The sequence below is a fragment of the Macrobrachium nipponense genome, chromosome 16 (assembly GCF_015104395.2).
Source record: "Macrobrachium nipponense isolate FS-2020 chromosome 16, ASM1510439v2, whole genome shotgun sequence".
NCBI lineage: Eukaryota > Metazoa > Arthropoda > Malacostraca > Decapoda > Palaemonidae > Macrobrachium > Macrobrachium nipponense.
Window position 1 is genome coordinate 51,250,589 of NC_087209.1, and position 24,470 is coordinate 51,275,058.

At 37.3% G+C, this 24,470-nt stretch overlaps 2 protein-coding genes across 12 annotated transcripts in view; one reads left to right on the forward strand and one right to left on the reverse strand.

Moving 5' to 3' along the window:
• LOC135195686 (transmembrane protein 268-like) overlaps positions 1 to 24,470 on the reverse strand; it is a 779,026-nt gene that overhangs the window by 142,061 nt on the left and 612,495 nt on the right. The window lies entirely within an intron of this gene.
• LOC135195685 (histone H2A deubiquitinase MYSM1-like) lies at positions 7 to 10,970 on the forward strand. The gene has a single exon (XM_064222075.1). It carries the CDS (start codon positions 1,926 to 1,928, stop codon positions 3,996 to 3,998), a length of 2,073 nt encoding a protein of 690 aa, XP_064078145.1. The 5' UTR covers positions 7 to 1,925; the 3' UTR covers positions 3,999 to 10,970.

The following is a 24,470-nucleotide window of genomic DNA, read 5'->3' on the forward strand; positions in this document are numbered from 1 at the left end:
CGGTTTTTTTAATAGTTTTATCACAAAAAGTACATTTTATGATGAAATTGTAAAAAAAAAAACGGAATAGTATGTGGATATTTCTCATAGAAAAATAACGTAAATATGCAAATTTTCCGTGAATAATGCAGGGAAACATTCCCGAGAGAAATCTGCGAATGTGTGAGTCCGCAAATGTGGAGAACGCGAATACGGGGGGTCCACTGTATAGGTAACAATCATTTCTGGTGATGTGTTGGTACTGAGCCCTGGGCAGGGGCAATTATTTTTTATCCTTTGTTAACCACTGTAATTGTCCTTCACTAGAAAGGTCCCATAATGTGATAGGCACTACATGGCTTTACCGCCACGCCGTTACATGATAAGATGAGTGGCAACCAGAGGCAGTATTTTCCTGCTACAATTTTCTTAGCAGGTGAGGAGTCAACAAACATTTTAATTATGTATTGTTGGCAAAGCTTTTTCTATTCTCGGGGTATGTATTTTAATGAATCTGAGGTAGAACTATCCATGCTTCCCACCTTCCCGCAATGTGGGAATTGGCTATATAATTACTGGGGAAGTTGTATAATTAAAAACGTCATTTTTATGATAAAGTTTTAATTATACTTACTCAGTACTAATTATATAATCGGAGCCCACACTCTGGTCCCTTAGCATGGATTTCTGTTGATGAACATAAACAAACTGAGCTCTTTGTTTTGTTGTTCCAGCATAATTATAATGTGTCATATAGACCTACTAAAGTTTACCAGTTTTCTTAATAGGAAAGGGCTTATAGCTGAGGGACCTGTGTATCTCCTTAACTCCAGTTGCAGTTCTTTTTCCCTTTTTGTTTTCATCCATTTCCTTTGGTCTCTTGCTACCCAGTTGTCCAACCTCCTATACTGTACTGTATTAAGTTTGTCTTGCTCAGATGTTCTGTCATTAAAGAACAAATCGTTTGGGTGAGCTGTATGACTCTAGAGATGGTACTTGGTGGTCTTTTTCCCAATATTTTTAATATAATTATTATCATTCAGTAAAGAAAATTTCTAGTTTCAATTTGTCTGAATTATTTTTAAGAAGTGGGATCTTGGAATTTTAACCTAGTGATCTAGTTCAACTGTATACGTAGTTGTTTTTACGAACATTCAGCTTAGTCCCTATTTGGGGTAGCTGTTTTTAAGGTGGCTATGGCTGTTTCTGTCTTGAATGGCTCATTTCTTAATTGGATCAGTAGATGCTTGATGGATGTTTGCCCTCCCTTACTCCTACCCTCCCAGGTTGTGCTTTGAATTCATCAAAAATTTTCCAAAATTAAAAACTTCTTTTGAGTTCTTCTTCCTCTCTCTTCACTAAATGGCAGTACATGCCACAGTGCTTGGCTTGGCAGCCTTTAGTTCATAAATTTTAATCTTCTGTCATAATTTTTTTGACTGAAGAAAACCTGTTGCTCTGTCATAATAAGTCAAATATGAAGTACAGTGGAGAAGAGAGAGAGGTGACTCCACCCATGAAGTATCTTTACATGATGAAACACTGCTAACATTGCAGGTTGAAATTTAGAACTTGGTTTGACACATGGAAGCTGCCAAAGAACGGTAATTGTAAAGAACTTGTTTGCTTGTTCTAGAAAATGTATATGTGAGTTTGCTGTTATTCATTTGATATATTTTTAGATTAATTTTTTTTTTTGTTTATGCAAGATATAATAGAAATTTTCATGTGTGTAATGATTAATTTTGAAAATAGATTAAGGTTACAAATTCTTGTAAGGCTCAGTCATCATATTTTTACAGGAACTTTTTGGCCCTAATTGGGGTCGAATCTCCAATTTTATTGCAACTAAAACGCCAAGTCAGGTTCGTAGTTTTCACAAGAAATGGGCAGAGACAGCCAATATTATCCAGGAGCCCCAAACATTGGATGACACATATGTCATCATGCCAGGTGACACTGTTTGCATTACAACTGATTTGGAAGATCCCCTTGGCCTTATTGAAACTGCAACAACAACAGTAACGACAACCCCATACTCTCCCAAACGAGAAAGAAGCTCCAGCTCAGACAACAGGAAAGGAAACAACAATGATGTGTATTTTAGAGACTTCAGTTCCTCTGGAGATGTTTATGTGCCTCCTATTGGTGAGGGATGGGAATGGGTACTTTCAAGTAATGGGTTGGTTACCAATACTCCAAATAGTGAAACAAAACCTACCAAAAAGTCAAGTAGTAAGAAACAAGAGAACAGGAAGAAGGTGAAAAAGAAGACTCATACCTCTAGTACCCAGCCATTTAAGCTGAAATCGCCTTCAAAATCTCCCAAGAAAAAGAAGAAACTGAAGATTACCATAAGTGCAAAAAACTTTCCACAAGTAAGTGTTAGTCAGCCAAAGAAACTTCCTACTCGTAAAGAGAAACCCAGTTATGAGGTTGAGGGGTTTTCAGCACCAGTTTTAGAGGGCCAAGTTGTTCATCTTGTTAAAGATGAGAAAGAAGAAGATAGTGATGTAGATATTGATGTCAGTGATGATGAACAGTTAATGATTGTCGACAAAGTGCCCCTAGAGTCAGTACCATGTAAGGGTACAGATGATTGTGTTGATGATGAAATCTCAGAGAGCAAAGATTGTGTAAATAGCAGTGTTTTTGAAGAGGAAACAAAACAGGACACAAGAAAGCCCCAGACATTTACTTTCCCAATCCCAGTGAAAGAAGTTGAGTTAGACCCTCAGGTTATTACAGAAGAAGAGAAGAAAGTTCATTATGAATATTTTGACGGTAGAGGTGTTAAGACCCCTGAAAGGTATTTACGGATTCGAAACTATCTTCTTAATTATTGGAAACAGACTAAACCAAAATATATGAGAAAGACCTCTGTCCGTGCTGGTTTAAAACATTGTGGGGATGTTAATTCCATTGGGAAAGTTCATGAATACCTTGAAAAGATAGGTGCTATCAATTTTGGGTGTTCTGAAAGTAATTATTCATCTCCATTGGTTGTGGGTGTTAAACACAAAGAGAAACTATCATTGACTTGCAAACCTGTTGTGAAAGTAGATCGGTCTGACATGACTCGTCAGAAGCAGAAAAAGAAATGGGATTATCCTTTGAGTGAGGGTGGTGGTCTTACAATAAGCCATGATGAGTCTGGAGCAGTAATAGATGCTTGCCACATTCCAGAAGCTCCCAGAAATCGGGTTGGAATTGGAAGCGGTCGTGGTGGCAGCAGACTGGAGCAGTTTAAGTTGGTGCGTTGTTTAGAGCATGACCCTGACAGTCCTGCTCCCTTTTCTGTCATCATGCATGCTCATGCACTCATCACCCTTGATTTGCATTCCCATACTTCATTAGCGGAAGTCATGGGCTTACTGGGTGGTTATTTTGATCCAGCTGCTCACATATTGTATGTAACAGTTGCAGTACCTACTCGGGCAGTCAGCTCTGGAGTAGAGTGTGATATGTGTCCCATATCACAGAGTGCTGCATGTACTTCCATTCATGAAGGAGGTGTGCAAGTTGTTGGATGGTATCATTCACATCCAACATTCCCACCGAATCCTTCAATTCAGGACATTGACACACAGTCCCAGATGCAGCAGTGGTTTGCCCGCCAAGAAGCTCCATTTTTAGGTATAATAGTGAGCCCATTTTGTCCCACCAACCAGAATGAAGCATCCCACATAAGGTGCATTATATTAGACAAACCACCCCATGGGGAGCCTGAGACAGAAGAAGAAAAACCATGGCAGACGCCATATAAACTTTCTTGGTCTGTCAGTGAAGTTGTTCCCGGGGGTTGGGAAGAGGTGTGTCGTGAGATAAGATCAGTTGTAGGAGGGGCAAGGGATGATGCCATGGCCATAGACTGGCGTGGTGAGTGGAGGGGTCAGATTACTAATTGGGAAAAGGCAATATCTTCCCTCAATCACCATTTGCCATCACAGCTACATGGACCCCTCCAAGCTGTGCGAATGAAATTCCTTGCTGCCGTGAGAGAATATATGGATAGTTAAATCAGGTTGTATTATAAGGGGTACTGAATTACTATTCATTAGGATTTTCTTTTTTCTAATATTTTAATCTATTGTTATTGGCAATGCAAATGCTGTATGTAAAAAAAATTTTGTATCGATTTGAATTGTACTGTTGATAGTTTTGTTTCATATTTAGATCGATGTCATTTGCATGGTATTCTGTTTATTGTGTCATGATTTGTTTGAAGAGCTAAACATATTGTCTGAGAGAAAGAGATTTATCTTTGGAACCATAACATTTTATCCAGAAGTGTAATTTTTTTCTCAGTGAGATATGATACTGATGTCTCTCTTTATGATGCAGCTTGACATTGTTAGTTTTGATAATTGAAATATTTTTAAATAGGACAACCTGTTGTAGTGGCCTTCTTCTGAACTTGCCTTTGCTTCCACTGCCTTTGAGCTGGAGAGTTTCAGTGCTAACTTGGTTTTAACATCAGCTCTGTCATTAGGATTAGTTACGTTCTGTTGTGAGACTGCTTAATTTTCAGCTGTGCAGATTTTATTTTATTGATATAAAACAGAGACTTGATTAAAGAATAATGATTAAACATATTGGTATAGTCATTGTGTAGTATTTTTAGCTCAGAAAGTGTGGTTCACATAATTTGTAATGAAGGAAAGTCACTTTAATGTGTTAGGAAATTATGAAAATGTTTCATATAGTAATTTTCAGTATACACAGTGATATTAGAATTAAAGTGAGGTTAGAAGCGAAGAATGTTTATTAGGATGTTTTTGTCTACAAAACTGTTAAATCATAAATACGTAGTTTTAATCTGGCCAAACAGTTCTTCAGTCACAGCGGCTTCAGAGAGCTTGAAGTCACAGCAGCTTCAGAGACCTTGAAAGACAAAAGAGCTTGCTGTACATACCCAGACTGTGCTTCATCTCCCAAACCTTACAGATAATGGATTGACTTCTACTGTTGGAACACATTATCCTTGTCGTGACCCCCCCCAAATTGTTATACATGCACTTAATGAATTCATATAAACAAGTGATGCTTGTAAAATTGTAAAGTTTTTGTGCCATTCTCCCCTCACTCTCCTTCATGGATGATCTAAAATTACCTAGACATACTAAAAACAATCATAGTGCACTAAAGTCAGTAAGGAAAGGTACAAAACATAATCAATCCATATATTAACAGTATACAAACATACACCAAATTTTTTTCAAGTAAGCATTATTTAAATAAGCGCTCTTAGTAAACATTATCGAAGGCTCTTGTTAAATGCTTGTGGTTCTGGAGGTATACGACAACTAGAGATGCGAAGTAGCGAGTATTCAAACAAATGCCCAGTTTAGTTCATTAATCACCTGAAGTTATGTTAGGTAATCATTTAAACATGAAAAGCATGTCTTCAAAATTGCCTATCAATACTTATTAAAACACTAAACTAGACACGTTAAAGCCCAAATATCATTACCCTCCTTTAATTTTAATAGCTGATCTCTCACCATTGCACATGTTACCTAAACGTAGCACTTCCAAAGGAAATATAAGAATAGCTAACACAATCAGTAGAGCACTAGTTGCTAAGACATAAGACATAAATTCCGATGATTCTAGTTAATTTCAAGACTAGCAAAGCCGTGCATAAAGAATAATTTCAGTAAGGGCTGGAATTTACCAAGGACTTAACCAGTGATAACCAGTGACCCACTTTCAGGTAGACCCTTTTCAGATACTATTTTGAGATGCAGTGAAAGCTGCATAGGAACCAGATTTATTAAAAGCATCTGTTATCTTCTTACAAAGAACCTTTCTTTATGTAATGAGCTGATGTAAATTGAACATTATGATACAAATAACAAATAACTTGACGAAAAAATATGAATTATCAGTGACCGCAAATACAAACAAACAGAGGGAGTGAGCTACTGCTAAACAAGCGGAACCAAATTTTGAGAGCCTCCTAGTTACTAAACGCTCCTGTCATGGTCGCCATGAACTAAAATGATTTAGACATACAGGAAACACACAAAACATAATTAATCAGTATATCATCAATATACAAACATACATCATGAAATTTCCTTCAGGTAAACATTAATTATAATATAGTTAAACAGAAGCTCTTGTTAATTGCTTGTGGTCCGGAAGATTTACGACAATTAGAGATGCAAAGTATCAGGTATTTAAATGTATGCCTAATTTAGTTAAGCAATCACCTGCAAGGTAAACATGCACTAGGAGGTTATGTTTTGATTCTTGATTGAGACTCATGCCAAGTTGGTATTGAGTTTTTTGGAACCTATTCGAAACAGATAGCACTGCAGCACACTTTCCGAGTATAAAGTTACACCACGATCATTGCTGTTACATCAGTCTTTAAAAATTGTACTATATGATAGGCGGATCCATCCAGGTCCTACTGGTAAAAAGGATTAAAAACTTCTGCTGTGGTTTGCGCGCGAGTTTAACACTATCGGCTACTCACACTGAAGTAAACATTTTGGATGGCTAAACTATGGGTAACTTTTAAGGGTCTCTTTGAAAATGGGTTGTGGTGTAATTACATTAGTGACACATACTTAACATAAAAACATCAATTTACATATCTTGTCTTAGTTAACATATGAAATGGATAACACTGCAATTAATAAAAATTATTTTCCTTTAGCGTGGAAGAATGAGAATGCCACCTGGGTAACTGGAGAAGGGTCTGGCTATGAACAATTAGGTCTTTTGTATTTCAAGACCTTTTGAGTATTGTAACTGGAGAAGTGTTTGCGTGACATTAGGCTATTTATTATTAATAGATTTGCAAAGAAACATATACTACCAAGAAAAAATTCTATTTTTATAAACTACATATAACTGTAGGTGAACAAAATTGATAAGCACTTATAGTTGTTTATGGTATTGAAGTTAGACTCCTCCTTTTTGCCCTTAACCTATTTACAAAATTAAGATGAATAGTGTACTGTGCCGTTACTCTTCTTCATCACTTAACTAGGAACCTCCTGACTAGGCATGACTTACAAAACAAAAATTTTGAGTTTTTGGAGAGTAATTCATTTTAGTGCATATTTTATTAATAGACAACTGATTGGTTTATATGTAAATATCATTGCTGTAATGAAACCTAATGGGCTGTGCTGGTAGTAGTCAAGGACAAAATCAAAAAAGAAATTGTAGTAAGCCAGGCTGCAGTCTTCATTTCTGTAATATGTTTGTCAAGCTCATTTGTCAGAAAATTAACCTTCACATGGGATGGGTGGATTATCTTACTGTGTAGTCATTGAGGGATTTATCTTACCGTGTAGTCATATTCTTATATATTGCGTGAGCCTTTTCCATAAGAGATTTAGCCAAGTGTAGCATAAATGACACACTCAGAGGAGTAACTTTAGGACTCTGCAGCTATGTTTTGGTCTCCAGCTACAATGATTCCTGTCTCCTTAAATTTAATCATTTTGCTTCAAACATTTCCAACTTTGACTGAGCCGTGCTTCATTTTCCTCATGTAGTTTAAAGACAAATCCATGTTCCAGCCAAATGAAAGTCCAATTAATTAATTAAACTACTTGTGAAAAGTAATAAATAGTTATGAGGGGATGCTTTCATTGGTACAGTATACTGCTTACATCTTACATAACAGGTCAAAAGAGAGTAAAAAGTATTCAAAATATAAGTAAACTTAAGAATATGAAATAACTAGGGCTGTGATGTCTCGAAAAATTTAAAATAAGGGAATTAAATAGACAAAATAAAGGTAAGATGTTGCCAAATGGTTAACCCTTAAACGCCGAAGCAGTATTTTAAAAATTGTCTCCCGTATGCCGGCAGGGTTCGGGAGTGAGCGCCGAAGCGGAATTTTTTTTTTTTTAAATCACAGCACGCTTAGTTTTCAAGATTAAGAGTTCATTTTTGGCTCCTTTTTTTTTCATTGCCTGAAGTTTAGTATGCAACCATCAGAAATGAAAAAAATATCATTATTATATATAAATATTGGAATATATGACAGTGCAAAAAAATTGTCATATATAATTGTATACAAATCGCGCTGTGAGCAAAACGGTTAAAGCAAACGAGTTAATTTTTTTCGTTGTATTGTACACTAAATTGCAATCATTTTGGTATATAACACATTGTAAAATGATCAAAGCAACACAGAAAATGATGCATGAATTCGTAACGCGCGGACGTAAAAGACGTAAAAAAAAGCTGTTTTCAAAAATTCACCATAAATCAAAATTTTGTGCTAGAGACTTCCCGTTTGTTGTAAAATGAAGGTAATTGATTGAATATTACTAGACTGTAAGTGTTGTGTTGTAGCTTACAATTGCAGTTTTCGACCATTTCGGTCGAGTTAAAGTTGACCGAAGAGTTTGGTCGAGTTAAAGTTGACCGAGATAAAAGCTACAGCCATGGGTTGTTTGTTGTTGTATTCTACATGAAATTGCGTACATTTCCATATATAAAACTTTATGTAATGGCTAATTTAAAATGGTGCAAACATTACGACAATCGGTCAAAAAAATTTAGGATTTTTTCGGAAGAGTTACCGCACGTACATAAGGAAAAAGTTTGTTCATAAATTCACCATAAATTGAAATATTGTGCTAGAGACTTCCAGTTTGTTGCAAAATGAAGGTAAATGGTTGAATATTACTAGAATGTAATAGTTTTAGCTTACAATTGCATTTTTCGACCATTTTGGTAGAGTCAAAGTTGACCGAAGGTTGAAATTTTGGCACATCGTTATTTATATGAAAATATTTCAAAACTGATAAAAGCTACAACCATGGGTTGTTTTATTGTTGTATTCTACATGAAATTGTGCACATTTTCATATATAATACTCCATGTAATGGCTAATATAAAATGGTGCAAAAATTATGTCAAAGTGACGAAATAATTTGAGATGTGTCGCAGATGCTTTTGTAGTGTGAAAAGAAAGAAATTCGCACTTGCGCGGCGGGGTAATGATTGTAAACAAAACAACGCCTTGATCTCTGAGCTACCAGCATCCCCCAAGGCGAGTGATTCAAAAGTTTTTGCCTAGTAGGCCTATAACTATTTTTCCGCAAATTAAAAAAAAAAAACTTTTTCGTCGACGTACCATACGTCGGTTAGTTAGACACCCGACAGACACTTATCGTCGATGTTTAATACGTCCAATCGGCGTTAAAGGGTTAATTGAATTTAACATGATACCTAATTTAACTTATAGTATACATATATACAGTTATTTGTTAAACTGCAGGTTCTCAGCTACACAGCTGTTATAACGGAATGTTCTAGCTTTCATTGTTGGAATTAAAATTTGTGTCAATTTCATTTTTGGCATTAGGTATGCAATGATTTCCCCCACTCTCTTTTGCCTTGTGTACTCTGCCTGAATTTGCATGTGGTTTAGTTCTTTATCTAGGCCCATTTCTGTGTTTCCTGAGCTTTCGTCAAGGTATTTCTGCAGTTACTAGATGATCTTCCCTTCTCAACATGAGTCAAAGCTATCACAACTGTTGTTCAGCTGCTGGATACGATGTCTCCACCCATTTATCATTAATAATAGAGACCTCCTATCATTCTTAGCAGCAAATCATGGCCTTTTATGGTGTAACCTTTTGAAAGTTTAATTTTTTTTTCTTCATAGGAAAGTACAGGTCTTTTTGCAGCATCAAAGTATTTCCTCTCAAAAATGAGATACTGTATTTTTATTCATCATTAATCTAGTAATGCCTTTCCACTTGAGCAAGGATGTTGTTTCTTAACTTACAGTCCCATGAATACCTGCTTCACAGTCCTACCTTGCCCTTCTACTGCAATATGGTTGTCTGCTTTCCTATTTAGTATGTTTGCTTTTTCTTATTTTCTTCAGGCAAGCCCTTTGAGTTTAGAAATGAGACTCATTAGGTTATTTAAAATACTTGTGAGTGGTGATGAAGATATTCATAGTAACCCACAATTATGAAAATTCATTATTTGAGACCATTTGAAATTTATTTACTAATTTGACAGCTTCTTGAAAGGATCCATTTTTCAATTAGCGCATTGTGAGGTTAAATAAGCTAGCCCATCTTTCTCTGTTATGATTATTTTAATTATACCACTGTTAAACCTCTGTTTTTTAAGTCATCCCAGTACACATTGGTTTATGAGACTATTATGAAAATCTTGTGTAAAGCTCTTACCTCCCCTTTACTTATTTAGGAATTGACTGGCTTAATAGCTTATGATATGGACACCTGCACTTTCAAATTGTGTTCCGTGAATTGTCATGGGTTAAAATCCATGAATATTTTGAAAAGTTCTCATGTTAGGAAATTTGTTGATCATTTATCCTTTTGTTCAGTTATGTATGCATTTTCTTACACAGGTAAGAAATATAGTTACTGAACACTCAGGGATATTTCATATTGATCATAAAGTGTTTTTACTCAGTAACACTCCTTCTGCCATATGCGCACATGCATTCTTTTTTCTTGTACATAAATAGTTTATTGGAGATGCATTTTGTCAAAAGGTTGTAAGTAGTAATGTAACTTATTTATTGTATATTGTGTTTTTTTATATATGCTTGATGTTCAAATTATACAATAAGTGTGTAACACTTGTGTACATTGTAAAAAATTTTGGACATATGTATATTAATATATAAAGAATATTCTAGATTGAAAATAAATATATGTTATAGAATTAATTGTAAATGTGAGCTATGCATTTGTTTAGAATGAATTGTAAATGTGTGCTATGCATTGTTTAGAATGAATTGTAAATGTGAGCTATGCTTTGTTTGATAGGAGTGAAGATGATGGACAATATCGGCTGATGAAATTTTCACTGTGTTTACATTTTTTGTCTGACATTGGACTTATCACAATTTAGCCTCATGTTTTTACATTGTATGTGAAGAGAATCATATTATGAACATTTATATTATATCCTAAATAGTGTGATATGGTTATAATGGTGCATTAAAACTTGAAAGGAAATTATTCATCCTTTTTGTTAATTTACCTCTTTTTGTATGGCCTTGGTGAGTTTGGTTATTCGTCTGAAATAATCACCTACATCAATTTATTTTATTTAATTTATTTTCAGAAGTAAAGTATATTTATTTTGTTGTCTTCATTTTAGTCATAAAACATTTGAAGTACTGGATTGATACGAGTTAAATGTTTAGTTTAGTGACGTCCACAAATAGGTATAGACAGTTTCTTAGTTTGGAAGCAACTTTTTTCCTTTCTTGTGGCCATTACTCTTTTTGTAATGTTTTTGTGACCAACTTTGTCCTTGTATGTGGCCATTGTTCCACCTGTGTTATGTTTTGAAAGTAACTTTTGTTCTTTCTTATTGCCATTTCTCAGTATGTGATAATGGAAGTAACTGTAATAGTTTTCACCTATAGAGGAGATCTCCTGTTGTTTATTTATTTATTTTTTTACATTCCACATCATCAGTTGATGTAAGAATGTTATTATATGTTTTGATTGTCTGCAAGTTATATAACCCTCTTCATTTGCCATACATACCAACACAAGTCAGTACAATGTAAGCCAAATGTGTCTTCAATAGAAAAAGATGTCTCCCGTCTTTCAAGTCCCAGGGTCGGGAGCCTCCACTAGGTGGTACCCACTACTGTACAATGTTACTAATAACTGCTGCCTTGGCTATTGCAGTGTATGAAGATGTAAGTTCAGTCTAATAATTGGTATCCTTTTTGTAGCTTGTATAATTCAACACTGGCAACCATTGATATTGAACAGAATCAGGAACTTTTGTTTTCTAGGGATCTTCCAAAGATGCCTAAAATCAGAATATCTATATACAGCACAGTATATAAAAATATGCTGTAGGAACATATGAAAGATAGGTTTGGGAAAATAAATGAAAGATGATTGCATTAAAAAGTGATGGAGAAAAGGAATAAAATCAATTGTAAGCAATGGTGCATAGCTCTACAAAGTACTGTATTGCAATACACCACCTGAACACCTGAATTAGCCCTGGTCACCTGACCAGCCTGAAGAACACCCCACAAAATTACCCACACTTAGGTAAAATTTTGAACTGCCAGCATTACCAATGCTACAGGTAAACACTGTTTACCGAGTCCCCTGTCCACGGTTCCGGCCAACAGAGACTAAATACGGCAATCGCTTTCTGTTCACGCGTCTGATGAGACGTTTCTTACAGCATGCAAACTTTTTTTTTGGTCTCAGCCCAACCCCTCCACAGCATTTTTGAGATAGATTTTTGTTGACGCCTTTTGCTTGTTTTGGATTTTTGAATTGGATTACCATTGAAGGATTATGGACTTGGATCGTAAAACGGACTCGGCTTCGAAGGATCTTCCCCTGGCCAAGACTCCTCCAGACCATTCAAGCAGCAAAGATGCAGCAACCCATCATTCTTGTGTCGCATGCAAAAGGAGGATGAGTACACTCAAATACGATAGACATTCGTTATGCATCTCTTGTAGAAAAATTCAATGTAATTTAGGCTGTAGGTGTGATGAGTGCAAGGATTGGTCTATGGACCAATGCAAGCATATGTCAAGCATAGGAAGGCACTTGTAGCAAAGAGTAAGTGTAGGTTAGAGTTTGGGGTTAAGCCTAAAAAGGAAGAACCCAGTGATTTAGTCTATTCTTTTTAAGAAACTAGAGGATAGGCTGACATTGAGTATGTTTAATTTGTTTACTAGCTTGGTGTCTTGAGTTACATGATGATAAGCAGGATAGTAATAGGGAACAGAGTACTAATCATTCTATTCAGCTCCTCTGCCTGTTCCAGAACCAGCCCTGATAGGTGCCGGGGGTCATGGAGACCCAAAAACCAAAAGGGTAGGACTTACTGGCCTCCCATCATGGAGCAGGTAGTGTCTGCAGCAGAATTCCCCCTATTCCCCTAAGAATGTAAGTCATAGTGTTGAGGCAGAAATAGGGATGACACAGACAGTTAGGGATGTAAGGGATCAGGTAGAGAAGGTACAGTTTCAAGGGCAGTTATCATCAGATCCAGTGTGTAGTCCTGGTAAGTTAGGATCCCCATTGGATCCAGCAGATTTTTTGTTTCCGGCCAATTGTGTGACAAAAGTTAAATCTACCCTTCCTTCGTCAGGGACTTTGGATTTGGTCCCTTCGGCAGGAAGTACTTTAGATGCCCCCTCTTTTTCAAAGGTTCCCTTCCCTTTTGGAGGTACTTCTTGAAATCTTTGCCTTTTGAGGGTTCCTCGGATAGTTCTCAGTTTAATTTGGCCGAGTACAATGGAGATCTTTTAGGCCTTTCACAAGGTTACAGGTCCTTACTCAGTGTTTTCTTTTAGGTTTTTTGTAATATTCATGACCATGTCCTTAAGAATTTCCCAGAATTTACTAGTGATAGGTATTTACATCATCAGGGGGTTACTCCCTCATTTTGGGACCACCTTGACGTGTTGAGGGAGGTCTCAAACCTCAGGAATTTCTTCCTAGGTTCGAACCCAAGAGTCCCATTTAACATTATGTATTTTCGAGTTAGCTTCTGTGGCCTTTTCCATTTTTGCCAAAATTTTCTAAAGCAAGTAAATGAGAAAATATATCATGGCTTAACGTGGAGTTAAATCCAAAGCTAAATAATGAGAACTGTGGTAGATCCATCATCTACCCAACAATGTTTGGACCTGTTTTTCAGGCGGAACTATTCTGTCGAGTTGGACCACGGATTCCAAGGGGGCCCTGGTTCTAGGAATAGAACTCTCGGCATTCTATCCAGTTTGCCCATAATGTGATTAGGATGGGGATAATTGTATTATCGTAATACTCTTGTACTAGCAAGCGGGTTCTGCTTACACTTGGGCCATACCAATCATGTTATGCCATTCCCTTTTTGGGTGGGTAGGGATGCTGACATTTGGGAGTCCTTTCTCACTTGTGCCATTGGTAGAAGATTCAACTTCGCGAAGGGCCATTGATATCTTTTCAAGAATTTTTTTTTATCTCGTCTCAAATTAATGAATACTGAACTAAATGATTTGAGTACCCCTGGCCCCCATGATGTAAAAACTCCGACACAGTTGATGGCTATTGGCACGTCACTTCCGAATTTCCTTGGTACTGCCTCAATTAGGGAAAGTACTATAAATGATGCAAAGGAATACCCTGTTCCAAGTGAAGTAGCAGAGCCAGAAAATCAATTAGGGTGCATAAATAAAAAAAGAAACTAACAAAAATAAATTGGTAAACTCCAATATCGTAACAATGGAACCATATATGATGAACAATAATTCTGAATTGGAGACAAATAATCCTCCTAACAATACAGAAAAATATGAAAATCATAATAGACAAGCAACATACATAAAACAAGGAACAAAAAGAAACAAAAATTACCGACTTGATTCCACATTGGTACATTTTGTTGACCTCTTTGGACCAGATAACTGGTCAAGATTTCTAGTCCTCAAAGCTGACAACAAAATCTCAGCAGCGATACTAGAAAACAAATTCCTTAACATATATCCAACACAGGACATGGAATGTAGACACATCAAAGACAATGAATGGCTTATCCAAGCAACCAATAAAAAAACAATCCACTGCCTTCTTAAGTACTATAACTGAAATAAATAATATGAAAGTAACAATTACAAGCCATGAAACATTGAATTATGTACAGGGTACAGTCATCCTACCCAATAGCGAGTAGGAGCTTCCTGCAAAACAACTACTGCTAGACTCCTTAAAATTGAGGTAGTACAACAATATTCACGATCTAGAAATATACTCGATTTCAAGTAGGAAAGACGAGAATAAAAATGTCAACATTAACAAAACAAAATTTACAGGCCAAGACCTACCATTTAAAATAAAAATCTTGGACAAAATAGAGAAGTTCGTCCTTTCTTTCCAAAACCACTACAATGTACACAGTGCTTAAGGTATGGACACATACTAAAAATGCTGTAATAAGTCGATATGGGCAGTCTGTGCATTGGATAACCATACCACTAATTGGAACGGTAATCACCCAAAATGCATTAATTGTTGACTAGCCCATCGCGCGAAATCTAAAGAATGCTCATTTTACTAATACAACACAGAACTTCAGTTGTTAATAAATAGGACAGGAATGTCTGTCATGGAAGCCAGACTCGAGCTAAAAGTAAGAGGAGTTAATAATCCATCCAAAACCCCCACCTTTTCAAATGTAACTAAAAATCAAGACATCAAGCAGCAAAATAACAAACAAGATAATATAAACATAGAAACTAAATTTCTTACCAATAATACTGAAACCCAAAATAAAAGTGATATTATACCAACCATTACCACCACTAACATGGATGATTCAGTTATCCATGGAAAGAACTTCCAATGGAAGAGGAGTTAAATGATAATAATAATCGAACTGACAAAAAGAAAAGAATACTGGAATGAACCCCACCTAAGAAACTCCAACTACAGGAGAAGATTTTAAAAAAGATATACTAACCTCATCACAAGTGAAAATACACAATTACCCTAAATCTCATTCAAACCGCCAACATCTGGACAGTAAAGAAACAATTAATCATTCATTTACAATTACCATCAAATAATACGAATGAAAATCATACCATTAAACCAAACCAAAATATAACTATCGTCCCCCAACCATCCACAAGACCCAAATATTCCATTAACAACAACAAAACAAATAACCCCTCAAACAGACAGTTCTTTTCCAAAACTAGATCAAATACTTCTGAACCAATAATTAACATCACCAAACATGCTTCGTCTTGTGGGTGTAATGAGTGCTTCGTAGGAACATAATTTAATTAAGGAAATGCCCTTTAACACACCAACATGAGAACAAATTATGTTCTGAATCCTTTAAATACAAAAAGGAAATTATAAAGTAAAGAATACACTTATTAATATTCAATTATGAAAAACAAACAACTGCTGAATCTAATAACCAACATACAAATATAACGATTGAAAAACCACAAATAAATTCAAATGCATATAAACTATGAGGCAAAGTAAAAAAGGTAATCAATTTACAGAATGTAACACCAATTCCTCCCAATAATGGAATATAAAATTATTCAATGGGATATAAATGGCCGCTTAACCCGACTACGTCTGGGTGAATTACAAAGAATCATAAGAGACCACAACCCAATGTGCATATGTCTACAACATATAGGAAGTAACCCTATAAATATCCAACACTTTAAAATTGCCTGTTATTCACTAACTAACTGTGGAAAATTAGGCACAGTTATATACGTTCATAATAGCATAACATATGAACCTTTCAACATACCATCTATGCCATATCAAATAACAGCTATTAAACTGTATATGCTTGACAAAAGTATAATCACTATTTGTAATTTATATAACCAACCAAATTTCAATGCAAATTTTAGTGATTTTTCTGAACTTATTAGCAAAAGTATACACGAACCCCTACTTATAGTAGGAGATTTTAATGCACATAATCCATTATGAGATACTAATAACCCCCACTGACATATCCGGAACCAACATAGAAAAAACTATAATGAAACACAACCTGTGTTGTCTCAATGAAAGGGAAGTTCCAACATATTTTTCAAATACAAACCTAACCTTTTCCTCAATTGACATTTCATCATGTTGAAATTATGTAGCCGAGAAATTCATACACAAGTGACCATTTCCCAATCATTCAGAACTACTCAAGTAATATCAAAATTATTGTCACCTACAAGATATGATATCCCAAAAGCTAATTTGAATAAATATTTCCTATATCTAGCAGGGAAAAATCTCTAACGAGGCCAAGTGACACTCGTTTAAACAAATGAAAACAAAGCATCTCTCTGGAAACGCAGCCTACAAAGCTTTATTCTGTTGAATGCCATCTGGAGTTGGCTGAAAATCGGTTTCAAACTGGGCTAATATAAACTCTCGTGGTTACAAAAATATACTTTCTATTTCCCAAAATTAGCTAACATGAAAATGGAATAAAATTAATTAAACCTGACTCAAAAAGGAAAGTTAAACTATCATATTTCTCTCAAAATCATATTTAAGTAAGTACCCCCTTTTCCCCTAAGTGTCCAAACATTCTTAGTTTATTAATATTCAAAATTAGTCTAGAGAAAAACCCACAGGTGACTTCGAATCCATCTGAAATAAAACATTAAAGTTCGTCAATAAAGAATGTGTGTCGCAGCACCTCACTTCCGTTTCTCTAGAATTCAAGTAATTGTCACTTCAAACATTAACTTTTTAAAAGATCACTTTTACCGTACCTTGTCCGACGGATCTGCAACATCTCTTCTAGCACCTCTTCTGTGGCGTGTTCCACACACTATCAATCAAAATCAGTGAGTCCCCCATTGCAACTTTACCACTATGTCATTTTCTGTTCATTACAAACACACACACTCACCGATTGGCACACAAGAGGCATGCACGCTACATACATGAAACTCGTGATCTTCGAAGTGCGTCACTGACCCCCGGTAAGCTTTCCTGTTTGTTTTTTCATGTCAGCATCTTCGAGGAATCCAGCGTTTTGCATCTGTCTCCAACCGGCAAGAGCTAAGGTTATCAACCCGACTATTTAATAGTGTAGACTGTTGCTAGTGCCTTTAAGATATACACTTGAAACATACCACCATTCCCACATAACGGAGATCACAATACATGTTAATCTTTCTCAAACTTTATAATAAATGCTGCAGATAAAAGCATTCCAAAAACTAAATCACATTCCACATAATCCCCTGTCCCATGGTGGAATCCCACCTTAACAACTTCAAGTAAAATAAAAACATATATTGGGTTGCAATCTTAACAGACTCAAAACTCGCCTTAAATCACTCAGCAAAATGCCCTATAATATAAACATATTGAACAAAATAGTTATAACAAACATAACAATTAACCACATTAAACCACTACATAACAAATATACAGCCAAATTTAGAAAAAACAGTAATAGCTGAAAAAATCACATCTTGGAAAGAATATGTCTCAAACATAACTTCAAACACATCCACAAGGGATATCTGGCAAAAGATAAGGAAAACCAATGGAAAGCATAAAACCTCCAAGAAGTGCAATACATTTAAATGGAAGAATATACCATGATAATTATGAAATATCAAATATAATTGGAAAGCATTTTGAAAACATCAGTGCTTACTCTAGCGTAGATATACATTTTCGAAATGTCAGAAAACAAAAAGAAAATATAATACTCGATTTTGAAACTTGAAGACCTGGAATATAATTATATTTTCAACATGGATGAACTAGATAATGCCATCAACTCATGTCATCCCTCCGCACCAGGATATGATAAAGTATCATTTGAAATGATAGAAAAATTAGCATTTATAGCTAAATCATATTTATTAATTTTTTTTAGTAGTGTCTTTCCTGATAAATGGAAACATGCCATAATAATTCCAATAAATAAACCTAACAAGCTGCCTATGCAAAATCTTATAAAAAAATGGTTAATGCACGATTATCGTATGTAATAACCAAAGAATCCATTTTAACACCAACACAATCAGGTTCAATAGCTGGCAGATGTTGCCTAGATCCCTTAACACATTTGGAAGATCATATAAAAAAAGGCATTGAACAAAACAAAAAAATTAACAGTAGCTCTATTTTGTGATATAGAAAAAGCATACGATACAACATGGAACCATAACATCATGCAAAAACTCCACTCCAAGGGACTAAGAGGTCACTTACCAATATTTATTAAGAACTTTTTAACAAACGGAACTTTTCAAGTAAGAGTAGAAAATTCTTAGTAGCCTATAAAATGGAAGAAGGCATCCCTCAAGGTAGTGTCTTGAGATGTACATTTACTGCTTTAGCAATTAATGACATTACTATAAATTTACCAAGTGGTGTAAAAAACAGTTTATATGTTGATGATTTTGTTATTTACTATACGAGTAGCAATTTGAGACATGCTCAGAGAGTTCTCAATACTAACATTTCAAATTCGGTTGGATTTAAATTTTCAACTGATAAAACAAAAGGAATCATCTACAAAGACAAAAGATGGCTGAAGAACCAAACAATCAAACTTTACATTTATAGCACTGAAATACAATTTTGTACAAAAATCAAATATCTAGGATTGATATATGATCAACATTTAAATCGGAAAGAGCACATCAAAACATTAAAGCCAAGGGCATCAAAGCCCTTGCCATATTGAAAAAGTTATCACACACTAATCGAGGAGCAAAGCGAGACATTTTATTAATGATATATAAGGCAACAGTCTTATCCATAATAGATTACTGCTGTTCAATATATTCATCCGCCTCAGAATCTACATTAAAATCTCTCGATGCAGTGCACCATGAAGGCGTGCGATTGTGCACAGGAGCATTCCGATCGTCCCCAACAAGCTCGCTTCTGGTAGACGCCGGTGTGTTGCCCTTGAAACATCACCATCCTTTGATAGCAATACGAAGAGGTCTTTCACTGCAGGCAGGATCATCTCCTGCAGCTGACTGCTTTCAAAATTATAATCCAGTAACAGAAGTTAATAGTACTAGCTCTTTCGCAAAAAGACCTAAATGCCTAATGAACTTACATAACATAAATCCAATTTTTCACTCACCAATAGAATTGTCACCACCATGGATGTTAAAACGAATAAAGATATGTACCTCCCTGTCTTACCTGCTTAAAAAGCAAATGACAAATACAGAAATGTAGGTACCGCCAACATGCTTTAGAGCACATTAGAAGAAAAGGAGACAAATTCATGGTATATAATGTTGGAATAGGAGCATCTGCATATTCGAAAAATATGTTAATCAAGAGAAGCCTAGGCTACCTTTAATATTATCAATATTTACTGCCAAAGTCACGGCCATACAAATGGCTCTTGAAATGATATCTGAGGCAAAAACGAGTGTCTATTATTTTCAGTGACTCACGTAGTGGTATAGATGCTATAAGACAGTATAAATCAGTAAACCATATAATACAAGAAATGCAAATAAAAAGTCATCAACTCCTCCAATCAGGATTATCAATAGAAATATGTTGGGTTCAAGCACACGTGGGAATAAAAGGAAATTAAAATGCAGACTCTGCTGCCAAATTAGCCTGCACTATCCCTCCAACAATTACACATGCCTCAGTGTCAGATTGGATAACATCCGTCAGTCCATTGATATACCAAGATTGGAAAAGAGAATGGGCCTTAGTGCCAACCACAAATAAACTTAAAAATATAAAAACTGAAATGTATGCATGGAGGACATCCTCACAAAAAGAAAGATCAAAAGAGGTAATCCTAACAAGGCTCCGTATAGGACACAAGATTCTCGCATGGTTACTTGATGTTAACACCACATGCTAACCCAATAAAGTGTAATAGATGTCAAACACCCATGACAGTGCATCATTTACTTGTTGAATGCCCAAATTGGACCCAACAAAGATCAATTTATCTAAGGAATTCAAAAATGAAAAGTATTCTTGCTAAAGGCTAAGATTTTTCTTTTAACAGCATCATATTTTTTTTTTTTTAAATAAGACAGGTTTCTTAAATAAAGTCTAATTTTTATTTTTTTTATTTTTATTTTTTCCTTCTTTTCCTTCTTCTCAGGATTAATCCCTGAGAACCAGCCCAAGAAGAGTCTACTTAAGACTCAGAGGTCTGGAAAAACTAAGCCCTATTAATAATAATAATCAGGAGGTTAAGGAGTCAATTTATTTTCTTTCCCTTAAAAGGATGACTTCTGCTCCGGCCATATCTTCGGGATCTTCAGTTACTCTTCCCCTGGTTCTGGCGGTTCCTTTTCAGTTCCAAAGAAGCTTTTTCTTCAGGAATTGCCTTGTGTGGGTTTTCAAGGCCATTTGTCAGCCCCTCCGGTGGCTTTTCAGTCTTCACCTGCATTTTTTCCTCATGGGAGGACCTTTTCATCAGATGCGGCATTGTTGCATTCCACATTTTCCGTTCGGGAGAGGTAATTATGCCTTGACTTGCACCTCAAGGCACTCCTTGCGGTATTCCTTCATCTTCCACTGGTTTCAGTGATGTTCCAGCAGGTGTCTCGGTCACCTGTCCCACTTCCGAGATCACAGGGCAGAGGATGGTTCCGAGTGTGACTTCCTCTCTCTTTTCTACTCCTTCTGACCTTCCTAAGGTAGGAGCATTTCCTCTGGATAGAGGTTCTGGTGTTGGTTCAGTGTCGGGAATAGTGCCGAGTCATTCAGATTTGCGGGCTTCTTTGGCGGTGGTGTCTTCTGTTGCTTCTGGCTTTCACCCCTCCAGGACTTTGTCGGGTCCGGTGGTTTTACATCAGACGGTTGTATTCAGATGTTGTGGTATCTTTAGCAGTAGATGTAGGTTCATTGGATGAGATTTTTTTGCAGGCTTAGGGAAAATCTTCCTTTGGTGGTATTGGTTTGGATCATGCCAAGTTGTTGGACCAGTGTCATGGGGCACAAGGTCTGCGCAGTTCTAGCGGCATCTTTCTTCTGCAGGAATCCTTGGTGTATCCAGTTATTGCAGCACCTCTTGGTGAGGATGTCTGTTTTGCGCAACCCTTTGCAGTTGGCTCGAGTGTGGTTTCAGTGACTCCCAGGGTTCAGTTCACAGGTGTAGATCATGGAAGGTTGGGTTCTCCATCTCTTGATTTTAGTAATCCAGAAGTCTGTCTTGCCTCTGCTTCTCCTTTCGTGCCTCTACATATGGAAGAGGTAGAGAAAGAGCTTTCTGTAGAGGACAAAGGTCCTCCTTCTGTAGCAGGCTTCCCTCCTGTGGGGAACAGCAAGTATTGAAAAATGATTGACCTCATTCATCATTTGTTTCCCCAGTCAAAAGTTGAAGAGGAACCTTTTAAACCAAACCAGGCGATGTTTGAGGAACTTTTTTCTACCAAACCCTTGGTTTTTCATTCGACTTGTAAGTTGCCATGGTTTAGGCGCATTGAGCAAGCCCTGAGGGAGGCGGAGTGTCGGTTAGCTGCGGTAGTGGGAGCAGGTAAACAGGATTCGACCATTCTTCCCAGTCGAAAGCCCTTAGACAGCGTAGCGGGTAACCCTTTTTCTGGTTTCAGAGCACCTCTAAACGAATCGGTGGAGGCTCTCTTACCCAAGGTCCCTGCATCAAACAGACAGGTTAGCATTTCCTTGAGAGAAGCAGCTTTGCTTGAGGACACCTTCCAGAATCAGTCCGAAGCCCTGTCTCACACTATGTGGATGCTTTTGGGCCTCATGGGTTTCTTAAAACGGGAAAGTTACACTCCTTCAGATCCCGTTTTATTTGATAACCTCATTACCTCAGTATCGATGGGGTTAGCTCATCAAGCTAATGTTTCTGCGAGCTGACCTTTGTCGGCAAGAAGAGGAGGGATCTTCATCTAAACCATCTCCCCCCTCATTTTCCGGAGATTCATAAGCAGGTTCTGTCCAGGGCTCCTTTTGTGCTCTGCGACAGTCTCTTTAAGGAGGAGGATGTCTTCTCAATGGTAAATTTTGTATACTCCACTTCTGCGGTGGAGTCTCAACAAGCCATGATTCATGTGGCTGCCCAAGCTACTAAGTCTCCGAAAGGTGCACATGCGACTTCCCCAGGTAAATGCTCTGGGTCATCTTCCCCGGCCAAGTCTCCCAAGAAAGTCAGGTTCTCATCCAGACATTAATCTGCTTCCTCCAAACCCTCTTCTGGGAAGAAAAGTTTTTGGAGATAGGAGACACTGACCTCGTCAACGCCAGTAGGAGGTTGTTTAACCCCCTTTGTAACAAACTGGGAGAAGTGGGGTGCGGAGAGTTGGGTGGTGGAGGTTTTATGAGTGGGGTACAAGATCCCTTTCCTTGCAGTCCCTCCACTGTCTGATTCCCCGGTGGTCTTTTCCAGCTATTCCTTGTCATCCATCAGGGGGATGCTTTGGCGACAGAGATTCGTTCTTTGTGGGACAAGAGAGCATTAGAACTAGCTTTTACAGTCGGATCTTTGTAACCTCCAAGGTGGACGGTTCATGGAGGCCCATCATAGAAAATTCGGGCCTGAACCGTTGCATCGTTTCCACAAAATTTTGCATGGAAACGATTCAGTCGGTGTTGAGGTCAGTCCGGAGACACAACTGGTTGGTGTCAGTAGACCTGAAGGATGCATATCTCCAGGTTCCAATACATCCGGAATCTCGGAGGTTCCTTCGTTTCTCGGGTCCACTGGGAACCTTCCAGTTCAAAGTCCTCTGTTTCAGACTGACAACAGCACTTCAGGTGTTCACAAGGGTGATGGCTTTGGTTTCTGCTATTATTCATTGTCAGGGCTTCTGTGTGAGAAGGTGCCTAGACGATTGGTTGATTCCAGCTTCTTCCAGGGAGGAGGCTCTAAGGGCAAGTGACTTCCTTCTAGAGCTCTGCACCCCCCAGATGCTGAAGCCTTACCGAGGATGGGGGGCTTAGGGTTCAGCAGGTGGGGCCCTGATGCCAGGTGGGAACTGCTTTCTCGCTGGGCCTTGGTGCCCAGCTGTTGATCCAGCTAAGTAAGTCGGCCCTTTTCCTTCTATTAAAAACATTTCATCTTTCTGCCTTTCTACCCCTTTAAGGTATGGATTCTATGATGATGACTATTGGCTTGGTTTTGGACATGATTTAGTCTAAATCTTGGGATTTGAAGGAGGGTGAGGTTGGACGGCATGCCACCTCATCCGTAGAACTCTAGTACCCTCTAGCCCTATCCTCAGTGCCTGGTCTGATCTCGAAGGACATCATGACGCCTTAGCACTGGAGATAGGGTGTATATCCGGTAATTACCCCTAGGACGACCCTAATTAAAGGGATGACCCATCCTCTAAGTGTGACTCCATGGTGGGTATGGGGAATATCTGGATGAATTCAGTTTTTACGTTATATGGCAACCCCCCTACCCCTTATCTCTGCTGATGACCCTGTGCTTTCGTCAAAAGACTTGCCCATGGAACCCGAACTTCAATTTTTCATGGTCGGTCCCCATGATCAATGTAGTACCCCTGGGCCGAATGACAGACGAACACAGTTGACGACCCAAAGCAATGCGAGTAGATATACGGCCAGGAAATCTCAACAAAAAGCATCTGGCTCCAGTATTGTCACACTGGAACCATTTGCCATGAAGAGAAATAAAAAGTATGAAATAGCTCCTGGGGTCTTTGTACCCAATTCTTTTAATAAATACCTGAATTTGAAGCTTGAAGGTGACAATATAGATATTTTTCAAGTAAACAGGGACATAGTTAAATGTTGTGGCAGACAGCCACAAAATAACACCTCAAAATGGAAATATGCTTCTAGTGGAAAGCATCTCCCCAGAGGAAAGCATTAAGTCGATGGGATTGTCAGACCTTGCGGGAGTTATGGTTGAGTGCACTCCCCACTCCAGCCTGAACTCCAGCAAGGGCTTGATTTATGCCCCTCAGTTGATGGCTTTCTCTGAGGAGAGACTTTTAACAGAATTAAAAGACCAGGGTGTAATAAAGGTGGACAGGATGA

Excerpts from the sequence above, each read along its gene's own strand:
- LOC135195685 (XM_064222075.1), top strand. The coding sequence starts at position 1,926 with ATGCCAGGTGACACTGTTTGCATTACAACTGATTTGGAAGATCCCCTT.